This window comes from Alosa pseudoharengus, unplaced genomic scaffold (genome assembly GCF_046254945.1).
Source record: "Alosa pseudoharengus isolate Yale_2024_CS ecotype anadromous, Long Island Sound unplaced genomic scaffold, YU_APseudo_1.1 YU_APseudo_1.1_scf_3, whole genome shotgun sequence".
NCBI classification, from domain to species: Eukaryota; Metazoa; Chordata; class Actinopteri; order Clupeiformes; family Clupeidae; genus Alosa; species Alosa pseudoharengus.
Genome location: NW_027468718.1, coordinates 5,394,019 through 5,409,574, shown reverse-complemented (window position 1 = coordinate 5,409,574; position 15,556 = coordinate 5,394,019). Strand labels below are relative to the sequence as shown.

The 15,556-nt window shown below is 40.0% G+C and overlaps 1 protein-coding gene across 1 annotated transcript in view; it reads right to left on the bottom strand.

Moving 5' to 3' along the window:
• Positions 1-1,699: 1,699 nt before the first annotated feature.
• The window catches only part of LOC143099500 (interferon-induced very large GTPase 1-like), a 32,254-nt gene continuing 18,397 nt past the window's right edge, over positions 1,700-15,556 (bottom strand). Inside the window, exon 4 of the mRNA XM_076262463.1 lies at positions 1,700-6,645. Within this exon, the coding sequence (XP_076118578.1) occupies positions 1,700-6,645 (4,946 nt within the window). The remainder of the gene's footprint in view (positions 6,646-15,556) is intronic.

Below are 15,556 nucleotides of genomic sequence, written 5' to 3'. Positions count from 1 at the left end.
TGCCAGTGAATACACATGCTTTATTAAATCTGTAAATGAATCATCTTTTTGACATGGGACTGGAGTAGAAAGATGGAGAGTTTACAAAGTAGTGGGTCAGTATGAATATTATATAACCCCTAAATGAACAAGAAGCTAGAAGTACACAATTAAATTGCAATTATATGGTTCAACTATAATCCTTACTACAGCCATAGGGTTAGCCTACAATCCTAAAGCCATAGAGTATGTTACTGCAATCCCACTAAAAGCCCACAGAGTGACACAAACTAACTATAATGAAACCCATTGCCTCTATACTAACTAATGTGCATATTTGGTGTCAGCTACACCGTGTGTTGAATAGAAAATGATGAACAATATGGATCATAATTACCTCAAGAAAGAAACAACATTATTGAACATGAAAAAAATATATATAATTATCAAGTTGGTCATTCCAAAATGACAATATGTAGACAATATCCCAAACCTCTTTAGAGCATGCTAATTGTAATGATTAAACAAACCAAAAGTCTACCAGATCAAGAACATGTGCCCAAGAAACCTCAAAGGGAAAAATATCAAAACCATGGTCAAATCGCTATAGGAAAAGAAAATGTCGGAAATGTCATCTCTGAATATCAATAATATGAGTTAAATATCACAAAGCTGTCTCTTTCACCATGTTAACTCAAAATTTCGTGAATTTCAAATCTTCTCCTGGAGGACGATCTGATTCCTATTTGAGGACACTTCATCCATATGGTTTGAATTCCTAACAGTTTTTGTGAGGACATTTACCAGATGCCACAGTTCCTTTCTGTGATTTCAACACATTGTCCATAACACAATTTTCTTGTGTTCCCTTTTTGGCTTTTACTGTCCAGTCTTGGCTTGTTCTTTGAACTGTCACCCTAGAGCCTCTTCCCTAATTAACACATTGAGTGCCTTGTTCCCATGCGTTGAGGGCCAAAAACGCAACTTTGCGCTTTTAGCCTTTTTTAAATTACGAAAATAGACACTCTAACACACCTTATGTGTGATTATGGGGACTCTATGATGAATAGAACTGAAATAGATGATGATCGAAAACTCATGAAAATGCACAATCTGGACATTTTATCTTAAAACTCGGCTTTTGATGGTTGCCACTTTGGGTCTAATCAGTGACGCATGCATGTCAGGTCAAAACTAGGTCATTTTTGTGGGTTTATCACTAGGTGGCAGTCTCGCCAGGTCACTTCCCGGAAACTTTACAGGCAACACTTCATCAAAGACGCCATATCTCCATATCTAGAAAAAAACAGGGATTTTGATGAAAACTAGCCACTGTTTAGCTTGGGATTTCTCAGAAACAGAGGCATGTAAAAATAAACGGTTTGTACCCACTGAGAGCTTAAAGTCTCACCGTTCAAACAAGCCATAGTATGTGTCCATAGCTATAACATAGAATACGCTGTGGCTCTACAAAAATCATCAACAATGATCTAGATTGTTGGAACTGTCGGCCTAAGTTTCCGAAAACAGCGTGGCATTCAAAGTGTTATGATAAGACTGGTGTTTTTAGGTAATGTTAGAGCAACCAGTTACACACACATACTCACTCTCTTCCATTGCATAAAGTAACCTAAGATGTCCTTACACACACACACACACACAGCTGGAGAGAGAGAGAGAAATAAACTGCCTCAAATCAGGGGCTAAAAGGGCAGCTTCTTTAGAAGTACTGATTCAAACTCTGTATAGCCTCAACAGTTGTGTATTGTTTCCATTCATTTGGAATCTCACCATTACCTTCAAATGTTTTCTCATAGTGTTTTTCCAAGTTTTCCTTAAATTGGTACACAAACCACTTCCAGTATGCTAGCTCAGAGAGGTCTGGGGTAATTCTCCAATTTTCATATCCCTCTCCTGCTGTTCTGTAGTTTTTCCAAAGTATAGCCTCATCTGTGTCATGCGATGGGTAAAAGCTACCATTACCTGCGACTGATGATGTACAGAAAGAAATAGACAGATTTGTTGTATCCCTGTAATACCATCCTGCCATGCCACAGGTCCGATGAATAGGAACCATGTGATCTTCATCGTGCCCTCCCACTGTGTTGGTGCAGGTGGCATTGCAGAATGGGCAGTGCTCCCAGCAGTACTGATCAAAGTGCTTAATCAGAATCTCATCTGAGCGATCAGTGCAGTCAAGCATTTTTGGAAAAGTCCTTGGGCTGAAGGTTTTCCTGACATCAGAAATTACTTTCTCAAGTCCGTTAGTCACTACTTCCTCAAGAATATCAAAGTTGTCAATGTCATCCAGACTTACTCCACTGGGGTCCTTCTCAGAAAAGATCAACTGCCCTGAGAGGCATTGTGTGAAATGCTTCAGCCACCCATGTGCATCTCCTTTGTTCTCTTTGGTCTTCACGGTTGCTCTTCGTACTGCATCTGTGATGCTCTGCTGCTTGAGATTTAACTGCTCTTCCATCTTGGGCAGAACACTGTCATTGAATTGGTCAGTAATGTACATACTGACTTCCTCTCTGACAAACGTGTAAAAATATTCCCTATAATTCTGAATGTAGACAAGGTATGAATCAAAATCTCCTTTATCTGCCAGTGACTTCAGAATGTATTTTTCTTGGTTAGCTCTGTTCCCACTCAATGATTCGTGATTGTCACGCAGTTCACCTGCCAATTTAATGGCAGTCACTTTGTAGACACTCTGCTGAATGGGTTCTTTAAGTTTCTGACAGATGCTTTCACCAAGAATTGCAGCTGATGTTGCCCCATGGAAGAATTTCTCAAAAATAGTGTAGAACTCTGGTTTCTTGTTCTGAACAAAAACCACAGGATCATTAGCCTGTGTGAATTTATGATGGAGTTTTGTGATTATTTTCTTTGCTTCCTCACATAGATCAAGAGACAGATCTATCGTGAACGTTTTCTTGAAAATGTACCTGCGTTGCTTTTCCTCATGTTCCTTTACTCTTGAATTGACGTAATCTATAAGTTCCTGAATGTAGCTGATGTTGTAGCCCATTTTTGCAATAGGCTTTGACCGTATCATTTTTTTTGTCTGCACTGCAATGTCATTGACAAGGTTTTTTATCTTGCACTCTTCTTCTGGACTTAGGGATTTATCCGACTGAGCCAGGCCCAACATTACACCAAGTTCTTTAAATGTTGCCTGTATACCCTTTTCTGTGACAGGTTTGCAACACACATAATCAGAAAAATGTTTCAAAGACAACATGTTTTCCCTATTCTGCTCTCTTTGGCCCAAAGTTGCACCTTCATTAACCTCGCCAAGGATTTTCATCACATCTTGTTGTACATCAATCTCCACAACCTTAGGTACTTCGGTTTGAATCTTTCTCACCCATTCTTTCCAAACGGTATCAAATTCGCTTTCCAGGTCATGTTTTCCTTCGCTTTTGAGTTGTAAGGCAAGGTCTTTGCTCTTCTTAAAGAGAATTTGTTCATGTTGTGTCTTCTGGGCATCGATCATTTTATGGACTTCTCTCTGCTTAAGAAGCTCCCCTAACTTCCTTTTTGTTTCAGTCACAATGTTTTTTTGAAGCTCGTTGATTTTTATTTCAAATGAATTTCTCCACTGTATCAGTATATCTGCATATTTGTCTTTCTCAAAGAATTCGGCCATTGATTTTTTCACCTTCTCCCTAGTCTCTTTTAGTTGTCTTTTAAAGTAATCTTCTTTGACCTCATGCAGTTCTTCACTTTCAATTTGGTTGTGTAGTTTGTTTTCAATTTCTAACATGGTACTCCTGATTTTCCATGTCCACTTTCCATATTCAGTCTCCAGTTTCCTGTATGTTGCTATCTCCAGTGAATTCTTGAAGCTAAAAACAAAGTTTTCATCAAGCAGTGCTTCCCAAAGGTCTTTAACACGTGTTTTCAGATCTGACAGACTAAGGCCATTAGATTGTGAGGCATGTGAGAGAATAGTTTTCTTCAGCTCTTGGATATTCTCACTGTAGTATGGGTTTGGTGGGGCCATGGGGGGGCTGCCCTCCCACAGCTGTGCAAAGTACTTTACATCTTTCTGAATATCAAATGCAATGACATCACTGAAACACTCTGCATCACACACTTCCTCCTCAGCAGCCAACTTTGTCATCTCATCCAGTTTCTCCTGCAAGCGTCTCCTTCCATCTTGGTTTTTCTTTCCAGCTGTGATGTCTGAAACATTCTGATGCACAAACATACAGCTGGGATTCAGCTTGATTTTCTTCATCCTCAAGAAGGCTTGAACAACTATCTGAATGGTGTCCTGCATCTCCGCCGGGTTCTCCCCAAAGATATTGATTAAAGTCATATTTCCAAGACCAACAACAAATGTGGCAAGTTCGTTGTCATGGTGCACTGTTGCCTTCCCAGCTAGTTCTAGAGCTCTAAGTCCCTCAGTATCAACAACCAGAATGTAGTCAGAAATCTTTGTCTTCTCTGCATTCTTCTTCCCAATCTTTGACTTCTCTCTCTCTGCCTTCATCTGTTCTTTCATCTCATCTGACACTCTGACCAGCTGCATGAAAGCTCCTCTGGTGCACCTGCCAGCACTGACTGCAAACTGCAGTCCAAACATTGCGTTCAACATAGTGGATTTCCCAGAGCTCTGGATCCCCAAAACAGACAGCACAAAGACTCTCTGGTCTCCCAGTATCGTGATGAGTTGATCTAGAACAGCAGTAATCCAGACCAGAGGAACATGAGCAACATCTCCATCCATCAGCTCCATTGGGTGCCCAGATATCATCAGCTCTGCGGCCATTTTAGGAAGGTCAAGTACATTAATGACTTTCTTTGTTCCCAAGACCGTGCCTGGTTTACATTGCCATGATTCATACAACTGGCCCATTTCTCTCAAAATATGCTCAAGTCCAAATGTTGCTGCATTGAGGTTCTTTGTTATTTCGTCCAAATTTCTTTGTTCAATCTCTAGTTGCTTTGATTTATCATGTGTTTTTTTCAAAGCCAGGACAGTGCTCCATGCCTTGTTGTACTCCTGATAAATGGAGCAGAGTTTTTCTGAAGTGAAGTCATCCAACTTACTACCAACCCACTTGAGGAAGTACTGTTTTTCAGTGGCTGACAGTGATTTTAGACTTCCAATGAACAGCCTCATAAGCTCACTCAGTCCTTTAGCCTTCTGCTCCTGTCTTATTTGGATCATTTTATCTTTCTTATTGCTTATGTCTTTCTCAAAAATGTCGCCCCTGACACGATTTAAGTCTTTGTTCATCTGACTCCAGTCATGCCACAGTTTCCCCTGACAGGGCAAACATGTTCCTTTCACTTTTGATGGGTCTTTTCCCTCCAGTAGCTGCATTATTTTAAGAGCAGCATCACACCCTCTTCTGCATTCCGTACTATCAGTGTCCACTTTGATCTCCTGGTAACGCAACACATTCTCAACTCTGAAGTAGGAAGACTTCTCTGGTATATTCTGTCCAATTGCAACTCTTAGTTCTGCTGATACATCAGCCTGATTCCTGCTCTTTAATCCTAATTTATATTTGCGTTCCCCAATTTCGGTAATGGAATCCTCATCCTCAGTGAGAATGCAGATGAGTGGCTTGGGGGACTGAAATAGCTCATCCATCACTTTGGCCATATAACTGTCATTACTATCGAATTCAGATAAAAGAACAACATTTATTGTTGCCATGTCAGTAACAATCGTCCTCTGCACATGATTGGCTCCTGCATCACCATGGAGATTACAGAACGCAATGCAGTCAATGAATTTATCAGTGGGTTTCCCAGAGGGGCAGTACCAGGCAATCTCCACCACTCCATCCATCAGTAGTCTGGTTCTGCTGCTGCCTGGACAGTGCCTGTGGAAGAATGTGTTGTGCTTCTCATTGATCAAGCTGTTCATCAGCTGAGACTTGGATGAAGACACATCACCCAACCTGAAAAAAGCCACCATTGGAGTTTCTGCTTTACAGACTGACTGGCTAATACTGATGAACTCATCTGAGATATGTTCTGATGACTTCACCTGGGTTGTCTTCCAGCTCTTCTTGATCTGGTGAAATGTCCAGAATGGAAATTCGATCTCTTGTGTGAAAGGATTGGGTACAAGTAGAGGCAGAGCATATTGACACTGTGAGAGTTTAACCACTATGAGCTGCTTCAGGAAATGATCTGCACAGTGGAACACTGCCATCTGGACATCCATTGGATGGATCTGGGCTGTTCTTTTCTCTTCAGTCTGACTGGTCTTTCTTAAAAGGGCACTATAATCAGTTTTTCCTTGATTTTGAAACAGCTGTTTTGTCTTTACTAACACTGTGGTTTCTTCTTTTATTGATGTGTATCTTGCATTGTAATTTGCTGTTAGAAGCCTTTGTAGGAATATGTATACCAGCTGTTTTTCTGTACGTGCTTCATCATTATGCAGTGAGTGTGAGGTTATTTTAAGGAAATCTGAAGTTGTGATTTCTTTTCTGTGGTGTAGATCCAGTGTAATAAAGAGGTTTGCAATTTTCTTTGACAGGAACTTTGAGTAAATATCCTTAACTCCCTGTGTTTTCTGATCGGGTGATTGATGAGTGTTGATGGGTGTGCCATCTTCTTCCTCTTGTTTCTCCTTTTCTTGCTGTTCCATCTGCTCCTTCATTTGCTCTCTGACTCTCCCACTGTGCTGCTCTGGAACATAGAAAGTATATTTTCATATACACAGGAGAAATGTTGAATTCCTATTGCTATTCACCTTATTCAGCCACTACCATTTTAGAATTATTTTCAAGCTTCATTGGATAACGGCAGCAGAAGAAGATGGAGAGGCTAACCCGACAACAAAAAAGCCATCAGGAGGTCAGATGGCAAAATTGTACTTCGCCACCCAAGGCTATTCAGCTCTACAGAGTAGGTAGATGATATGCGGCGGTGGCCTGCTATATCTTATAGCGACATTTTTTAGAGACGGGCTGGCCATTCTTAGCACAGTATGTCAATACATAATTGTCAATACATAATTAACAATAATTATTATAAAGTGCCTTCTTTATTTGTATCCCCCAATGTTAAAGCCAAAACACTTACTGACCTGCGGCTGTGTTACAGAATCTTCCTAACTCACAAATCCTCTCTTATCTGTTTAGTAACCATGGTAACTATGTTTAGATAGATAGATAGATAGATAGATAGATAGATACTTTATTGATCCCCAAGGGGTAATTCAAGTTTAGGCTGTAATTTAAGAAAAAAAAGTCATTAGAGATCAGCCACTCCTAAGACAGTGTTCTTATCCTAACATGAGATAGGAAAGGTGTTGTCCATGGTTAATTCACAACTCCTAGCTACTAGCTAGCTACTTTTCCACAATGTCCATTTTATAGTGGTTCCTTACAGTGAAACTCCCACCGTTTAATTTTTAGTCTGCTAGCTAGCACTGTTAAAGCTGTATGCGTTCCATGTGCTGAATGTTTGTTCCCAGGGCTGCTCTCCCCTCCTCTCTACCTCTTTTCACTGCATGCATCGATTAGGAGCACCTGGTCAGCTGATTAAGCAGGAGTTAAAGCAGGGGTGGGCAAACTTTTTGGCTCAAGGGCCACATTGGGTTTTGAAAATGGGCCGATACACACACACAAAAATACAAATTTATTTGATTGTTTAGTTCTCAACAATCTTCTGCCAGCTCTGCTCTGCTAGTGCTGTGCCCTCTCACATTCTATAAATGGTCAGTAGTGGGAATCTTCATAACCCTTGTGTTACCCTCAAATCTTACTGACATGCTTTATCCTTGGGGTCAATTTGACCCCAGCTAAATAAACACTCAGAAAATGATTATAATGCATATCGTTACCCAGTTTTTTGTGACAGGTACTTAACAGGTAATAACTACTATCAAAGGCCCTATAAAACAATCCCACCCCCCACACCCATTTATGAACCTTGGAACCCTGGCTGGCAATATTGCCCATCCAGTGTCAGCAGCCCAAAGGCTTGCTGTTGCTCCACCTTTTGACTTACAGTATACAGTCCTGCCAAAATGACTTATATGTAATAATGGTAATACAGTGTTTCCCCTAGAATTTTTTTCAGCAGCGGTGCTGTTGATCGTAGGAAGCCCCCCCCCCCCCCCCCAAAAAAAAAAAGAAAATGTTGAAAAAATGACTCCTTAAATGGTGACCTCTGCTGGATTTTGTGAAATAAATGGACAGATTGAGTGTTACAAATTATGACATAACCATCAACACAAGCATTTACAAAGCATGATTATTGCAGTACTTGAACAGGATTATTCATGTTTTTCTTTCAACTTTTTCATTTACATTATTAGTAATTAGCCACTGTACAACTGTACACTGTAGGCCACTGTACAAACTATTACTATTTAGAGTTATTTATGATACATGATACATTCAAAAATAATTGATGTCCTATTTTGTTTTTTAATTAAGGCATTAAGACAAAAGGCAAAATATGTTTTTTATTCCTCCCTTTAGTCAATTTCAGCATGGGTGTCTTAAATTTTGCACAGCACTGTATAAACTATATAGACTTCCCTTTCATGACATTACACTGTATTGGTGCTATGCAAGTCGAATTGAGTGCCTGTCACTTTAAGGCTGTGACGGCCCGTGGGGCTTGCTTGATTCTCACGGTTTTAAGCTAACTTAGTAGCATTGTTGTGCATGGTGAATAAGAATATGTGGATTAAATGAATTATGTGTTCATGTCATTTGGTAAAATAAATGCTCAAAAACTCAAAGAAAATCTATCTTGGATTATAGGAGATAAGTGTCTTGTGTCATTTCTATAATTTTGGTGAGCTCTACAGGAATTACAAACTATCTCCAGATGTAAATGCGTATCCTATTACTCAAATTCAATTAAACCCACCAATAGGCTAGCTAGACCTTAGTTTCACAGCCTAGGTATTTTAGCAACACAGGGCTTGAAAGCATTGCCTGTATCACAAACAAAAACGAAACAATGCGTGGAATTTATCTGGGAATAGGCTACTGAAGGTAGGGGCGAGCTACCTCGCTGGCGTGTTTAATTTGGTTCCTTGGTTAACATAATGTAGGCTACGTTTTTTGGCACAACATTGCGTCTGCTAATAAACTTAAACATAAACACAAACAAGCATGATCTCCTGTGGAATCCCTGACTGCGCCTTCAACGTTAGCCTACTATTATTTGTTGACATCAAACCTGAACGAACGGCAGCTGTTCCTGAAGTTCACTTGCGTGTTTTTTTTTTTTTTAAACTTTTTTTGCAATGGCGCTTGAATTCCAGGAGCGGTGCTGCACCGCTGATAAATACATTGTAGGGGAAACACTGTAATAACAATATGTTCTCATACTATTACAATAATAATATCCATAATGTTTCAAATATTCCATGTATCTTATGTTTCATACAGCTGGGGTCAAATTGACCCCAAAGAACACCAAAGGACTGGACCCCTCGAAAGGAGGGTAGGATGAACACAGTTTTCTGTGAATATCTCGAGAACCGTAGGGCCTAGGAGGACCACTTTTTTTGTATGTTGGTCTTAAGGGGCCATGTCAACCCATCCCATTACCACTCATTTCATGTATAGCGCCACCTAGTTAAAAATTAAAAAGCAAAAAATGATGTGTTGCAATCACAATATCTATGGCTGACATGGTCAAAACTGCACAAAATTGAATGTAGGATCATTATGACACCCTCTGAATGCATGCCAAGTTTCGTGGACTTTTGTTCATGGGGGGCCATACAATAAATTAATTTATGTGTACATTTAGTCACCGTACACCAACAGAGTTTTCTGTGAAAATCTTGAGAACCGTAGGGCCTTGGATGACCAATTTTTTGCGTATGTTTGCCTCTAGGGGTCATGTTTACCCATTCCATATGCACACATGTGCATAAACAGATATTCACACACACACACATGCATTCACAGTAATCATACGTATGACACATACACACACAGTAGACATATGTACGCATGCATGTACATGCACACACACAGGCACACACACACACACACACACACACACAAACACGTGCACACAATTCAAGAATTTCTCAGAATTATGAACAGGCAAGGTGGGGTTGGGGTTGTATAAAATGTATTTTACATGTGAAATCTATGAACTAATCATGTTTTGGTACTTGTTGTCTAGCAGATACCAGTGAGAATTGAGTGTGCATAATGCAATTCAGTGAGACGGTTAGAATCATATATGCCTTTCACCTTTTGTTTTTAGCCAGCAGCCAGACCATCAGATACCCTGACTTTGCTGAATTACTGAAGCTAAGCAGGCTTAGTTAGTACTTGGATAAGAAACCTCCTTGGAAGAGTAGGTTCCTGCTGGAAGTGGTGTTGGTGGCTGGCCAGTAGGTGGCACTCTTCCCTGTGGCCAAAAGCCACCAAACAAATATCAATCCCAATGTCTTATTGCAGTGACAGGGACACTGTACTGCAGGGAATATTTTCCTTTGCATGAATGAGGTCCTGACTCACCATGGTTGTTAAAGATCCCATGGCACTTATCGCAAAGAGTAGGTGGTTCCCTAATTTGCGTTGATCTGTAGAAAACTCACATGCAGCCATGCCTAAATGTATTACACATGTATTAGAGGCCACATTAATTATAGGCTAATATATTAAATTATTCAGTATTCATTATTGAATGCTTAGCTGGAATGATGTTCCCCTATCATCCTATTTTTAAAGCACCCTCAGCCATTAAAACCATGTTTGATACCTTAATTCAGGGATGGGCAACTTTGATGATAGAGAGGGCCACACAATTTTCTTGTCTCTGTAAGAGGGCCAGATGTGACCTCGCACGTCCACCAGTAAGATTCAAATTGTTGTGTTATATGGATCATTTAGATATTCTTAACCCTTTAGGCGCCAGAGGTTTTTTTCCGAAACGATCAATTTTGACATCTTCATTTCAAAAGGCTATATCTTAAAATTGATAAGAGATAGAGACTTTCTGTAAATTAGAGAAATATTAAGGATGACCCAATGTTTATGTAGAGATTAAATGTTTATATCTAATTTGCATATTATGACGTCATATGGTGGCGGCCATCTTGGATTATAGAATTTTCATGAAAAGTTGCATGTTTGAATGATAAAATGCACCACTTCTTTCCCCCCAAAATGTCCCTCACCTTCTGTATGCTATATTGCACAATACTGAATGCTCAGGTAAATAGTAAGTAGTGAACAAACTGTGTAAATCATTACTAACTAGATGTACCGCAGAGCGGTACAAAATATGACCGCCGCCCAGTCCAGCACATTTTTTCCACAAAAAGAAATCACGCTGAAAGGCCTATATGATTCTAACTGTCTCACTAAATTGCATTATCCACACTCAATTCTCACTGGTATCTGCTAGACAACAAGTACCAAAACATGATTAGTTCATAGATTTCACATGTAAAATTCATTTTATACAACCCCACCTCCATCTTGCCTGTTCATAATTATGAGAAATTCTTGATTGTTTTTGTTATGTTTATGTTATGTGTGTGTGTGTGTGTGTGTGTGTGTGTGTGTGCGTGCCTGCGTATGTGCCTGTGCATGGAAGCGTACATATGTCTACTGTGTGAGTATGTGTCATACGCAGTGCCGGCCCAAGCCTTTTGGGGGCCCTAAGCAGAATTTGATTTGGGGGCCCCCTCCCACAACGCAGTCACCTGTGCTTGGCGATAATTGACAACTTCACACTATAATGTCATATTATAAATTAATTCAGTGAGGTTATGTATTAATACAGCGACTGATTATGAACTACTGTCCCCCTGCATAAGGACCCTCTCCCCCTACCCTGTTTGTGCAAATGTGGGTACAAACGGGTGTGTGTGTGTGGGGGGGGGGGGGGGGGGTTAGATGTGATTTCCTGTATTCTGGTGCATTTTTGGGATGGTCAGCTGGAGAAGGGCAGTACCTAAATTTGTTCAGATTCATAGCCTTTTGCTTTTTGACTTATTGGTAGTGAATTCACACAACTACTTGGGGTTCAGGGTCCCTTGACCTCTTGGGCTCGGTAGGCTCATTCAGTAATCCATCCTTGCTCACATGCCAAAAATGTTTTGGGGCTCCAATCTAGACTTCTGGCCCCATGTGCTTGGTAAACCAATGTATTAATATAGTTGTTATTTACACCAACCCTGTCACCTTTTAATCTTAGAGGGTACTAAAATCACAGATTTATTTGAAACATTCATATTCAAAGTGAAGCACTAAGGGTGGTTTACTGAAGTTGAATTGACAAATAACAAAATACAACAGCATTTGTATTTGTTGTAAACAAGTACATCAGTTTAATGACTTATTTTTCAACAGATTTGCTGAACAAATCCGCAAATGTGCATTAAATGAGCAATTTTCAACTACAAAATAAAAACAAAATAGACAAACATTAATAATCAAAAATAAAATGTCCCAAAAAATAGATAATTATTCCTACTTCGTTCCTGGTTTTTAGGCATCTGCAACTCTGCAGTGGACGAACCTGCAATGATTAAATAAATACATAAATAAATAAAAAAAAAAACGATGTTAAATGTGTCGTGTCATATTAACAGGCTATGTAACCATTTGCCATCAAGAAAACCTCACCTTCTGGTAGGTAGAGTTAGGTAGAGGTAGAGATGTGCTCCAAAGGACTTCAACAGTGTCTCTGAAAAAAAAAAAATATTGCATAAGTGCATAGTTGATCGAGCAGAATGAGTTTATTTTGCTATCATTACTTACACTCAAATAACAAGCAATTCCACATGTAACAATTCATATTCTATTGGCAAATGAGGCATAATCAAAAGAGTATACTTAATTGCAGTATGGTGAACGCTTAACATGGTGATCTACTGCAGCCTAAATATTAGGGTAGCACCGCTACATCACTTGCCACTATCTTAATCAAATGTAAGTTTATTTTCATTACAGAAGTCTCCCCACCCAACATGGTATATTTTCTTACCATCTCTCTCCAAAGATCTTAGAGCAGAGCGCACTGCTGTTCCATCTTTGCCTATGAAGCTGGAACGTTACGGATGCCCAGAGTCGCGCTAGTCAGTGGGTTGGGTTGGGACTGGGAGCCTGGGCTTAGTCTGTTGTTGCTATCAGACTTACCACTATGTCACATATTATAGAGCAGTAATAAACTATCAACACTTTCAGGTACGAAATCAGAAACAATCCCTCTGTGGTAAATTTTCCTTCAGCTACGTTTTCATGTAGCTACTGTAGTGCTAATGTCCACTTCAGTCAGCTAGCTAACTTTAATTTACGACATAATAAGCCCACCTAGAGCAAGGGTACATGCTTGATTGAACATCCAAAACAATCCCAATATCCTTGACATCTGAAATACATCTAGATAAATATATATTAATGGGAGACATTTCTCTGTTGATGGCGGAGATTTAGCTCTGGTGATTGCTTATATTAGATCATGACAGCTAGCTAGCTACCTCAAGCACAAAACATACTGTAAATAATCATGCAAAACATACCTGTATCTTGCTCGTTTTTCTCCTCCTGTCATTTTCTTCGTTCTGTTTTCGGCACCAGAGAGATACGTCCTTTTTTGTGACTTGTCTTAACATTACCGTCTCTTCCGATTGTTGAACTTGATGCAGTGTCTGCACGAATTGTATATGCACCCGAGGTGTCTACTTTATGCACGTGACTCAAAGGCTGGCAGACACAGTAGCAGTAGGCAGGCATATTGATCATGAAATCATAATTTTCTTGATTTGAATGATAATTGTTTCATTTATTCATTCATTGATGTCACTTGTTTACGTTATTTATTATGTAAAAAAAAAAAAAAAAACTCGATTGGGGGCCCCCTGGTGGCCAGGAGGCCCCAAGCAGCCGCTTAGTTCGCTTATGCCTCGGGCCGGCCCTGGTCATACGTATGATTACTGTGAATGTGTGTGTGTGTGTGTATCTGTTTGTGCACATGTGTGCACATGAACTGGGTTAACATGACCCCTGGAGGCAAATATACGGAAAAAATGGTCATCCTAGGCCCTACAGTTCTCAAGATATTCACAGAGAACTGTGTCTGGCCTACCCTCCTTTCGGGGGGTCCAGTCCAGCGGGGGGGGCTACAGATCAAAACGAAAAATGACAGTTCCATGCTATCCATGTGGGGGTACATGCCCACCAAGTTTTGTGTACCCCGGTCTTTCAGTGTCCCGGGAATCCTTGTTGGTGTACGTCACTAAATGTACACATAAATTGTTTTATTGTAAGGCCCCCCATGAACGAAAGTACACAAAACTTGGCATGCATTCGGAGGGTGTCATAATGATCCTACAATTTCAATTTCGTGCAGTTTTGACCATGTCAGCCAGAGATATTGTGATGAAAACACCTAATTTTTTGCTTTTTAATTTTTAACTAGGTGGCGCTATACATGAAATAACTGGTAATGGGATGGGTTGACATGGCCCCTTGAGATCAACATACAAAAAAAAGGTGGACCTCCTAGGCCCTACGGTTCTCGAGATATTCACAGAAAACTGTCTCCGGCCACCTACAGGCCAGTTGGTGTATAGTAACATAAATTAATTTATTGTGTGGCCCCCCATGAACGGAATTCCACGAAACTTGGCGTGCATTCAGAGGGTGTCATAATGATCATACACTTCCAATTTCGTGCAGTTTTGACTATGTTAGGTCACAGATACCTGCGATTACAACACCTCATTTTTACTTTTTTGTGTTTAACTAGGTGGCGCTATACATGAAATGAGTGGTTATGGAATGGGTTGACATGGCCCCTTGAGATCAACATACAAAAAAAAAATGGTCCTCCTAAACCTTACGGTTCTCGAGATATTCACAGAAAACTGTGTCTGCCCTACCCTCCTTTCGGGGGGTGCAGTCCAGCGGGGGGGCTACAGATCAAAACGAAAAACGATGGTTCCATGCTATCCATATGGGGTTACATGCCCACCAAGTTTCGTCTACCCCGGTCTTTCAGTGTCCCGGGAATCATTGACAGAAATTTGGACATGCGAAAAAGAAAAAAAAAAAAAAAAAAAAAAAAAAAAATCTGACTAAACCTATATGACCGCCGCTTCGCTGCGCGGCGGTCATAATAAATGGCAGAAACAAACCAAATGCATGTAGCGGTAGACTGGCCTTTTGCTGTAGAGATTTTCCATTTACTACATACAGTAGGCACTTTGATTCCATGTATGGGGCACATATATATTATTCAGATGACACACAAACACAAGTAGACAAGACCTGTTTAGTTCAAAAGCTCATTTGCCACGGCAAGGCACAGATCAGGAGTGAGATGACGAGACAAGACAAGAGACAATGTTAGTATTTTTTTTCTTTTTGTTGTTTTTGTTGATGTTTTTTTTTTTTTTCTTAGCTGACAGACACACACATCACAAGGACATGAACACACAAAAAGGAACACATAGTGTATGTCCTAAATGAACAGGGAAATAGATAGCAAATCAACAGTGTAAATCATTACTAATAAATGGCTGACATTTTTTTTTTATGTAGCAGGCCTTTTGCTGTAGAGATAGTGACTCCCTATCCCTATCCATACAGGGCCGGCA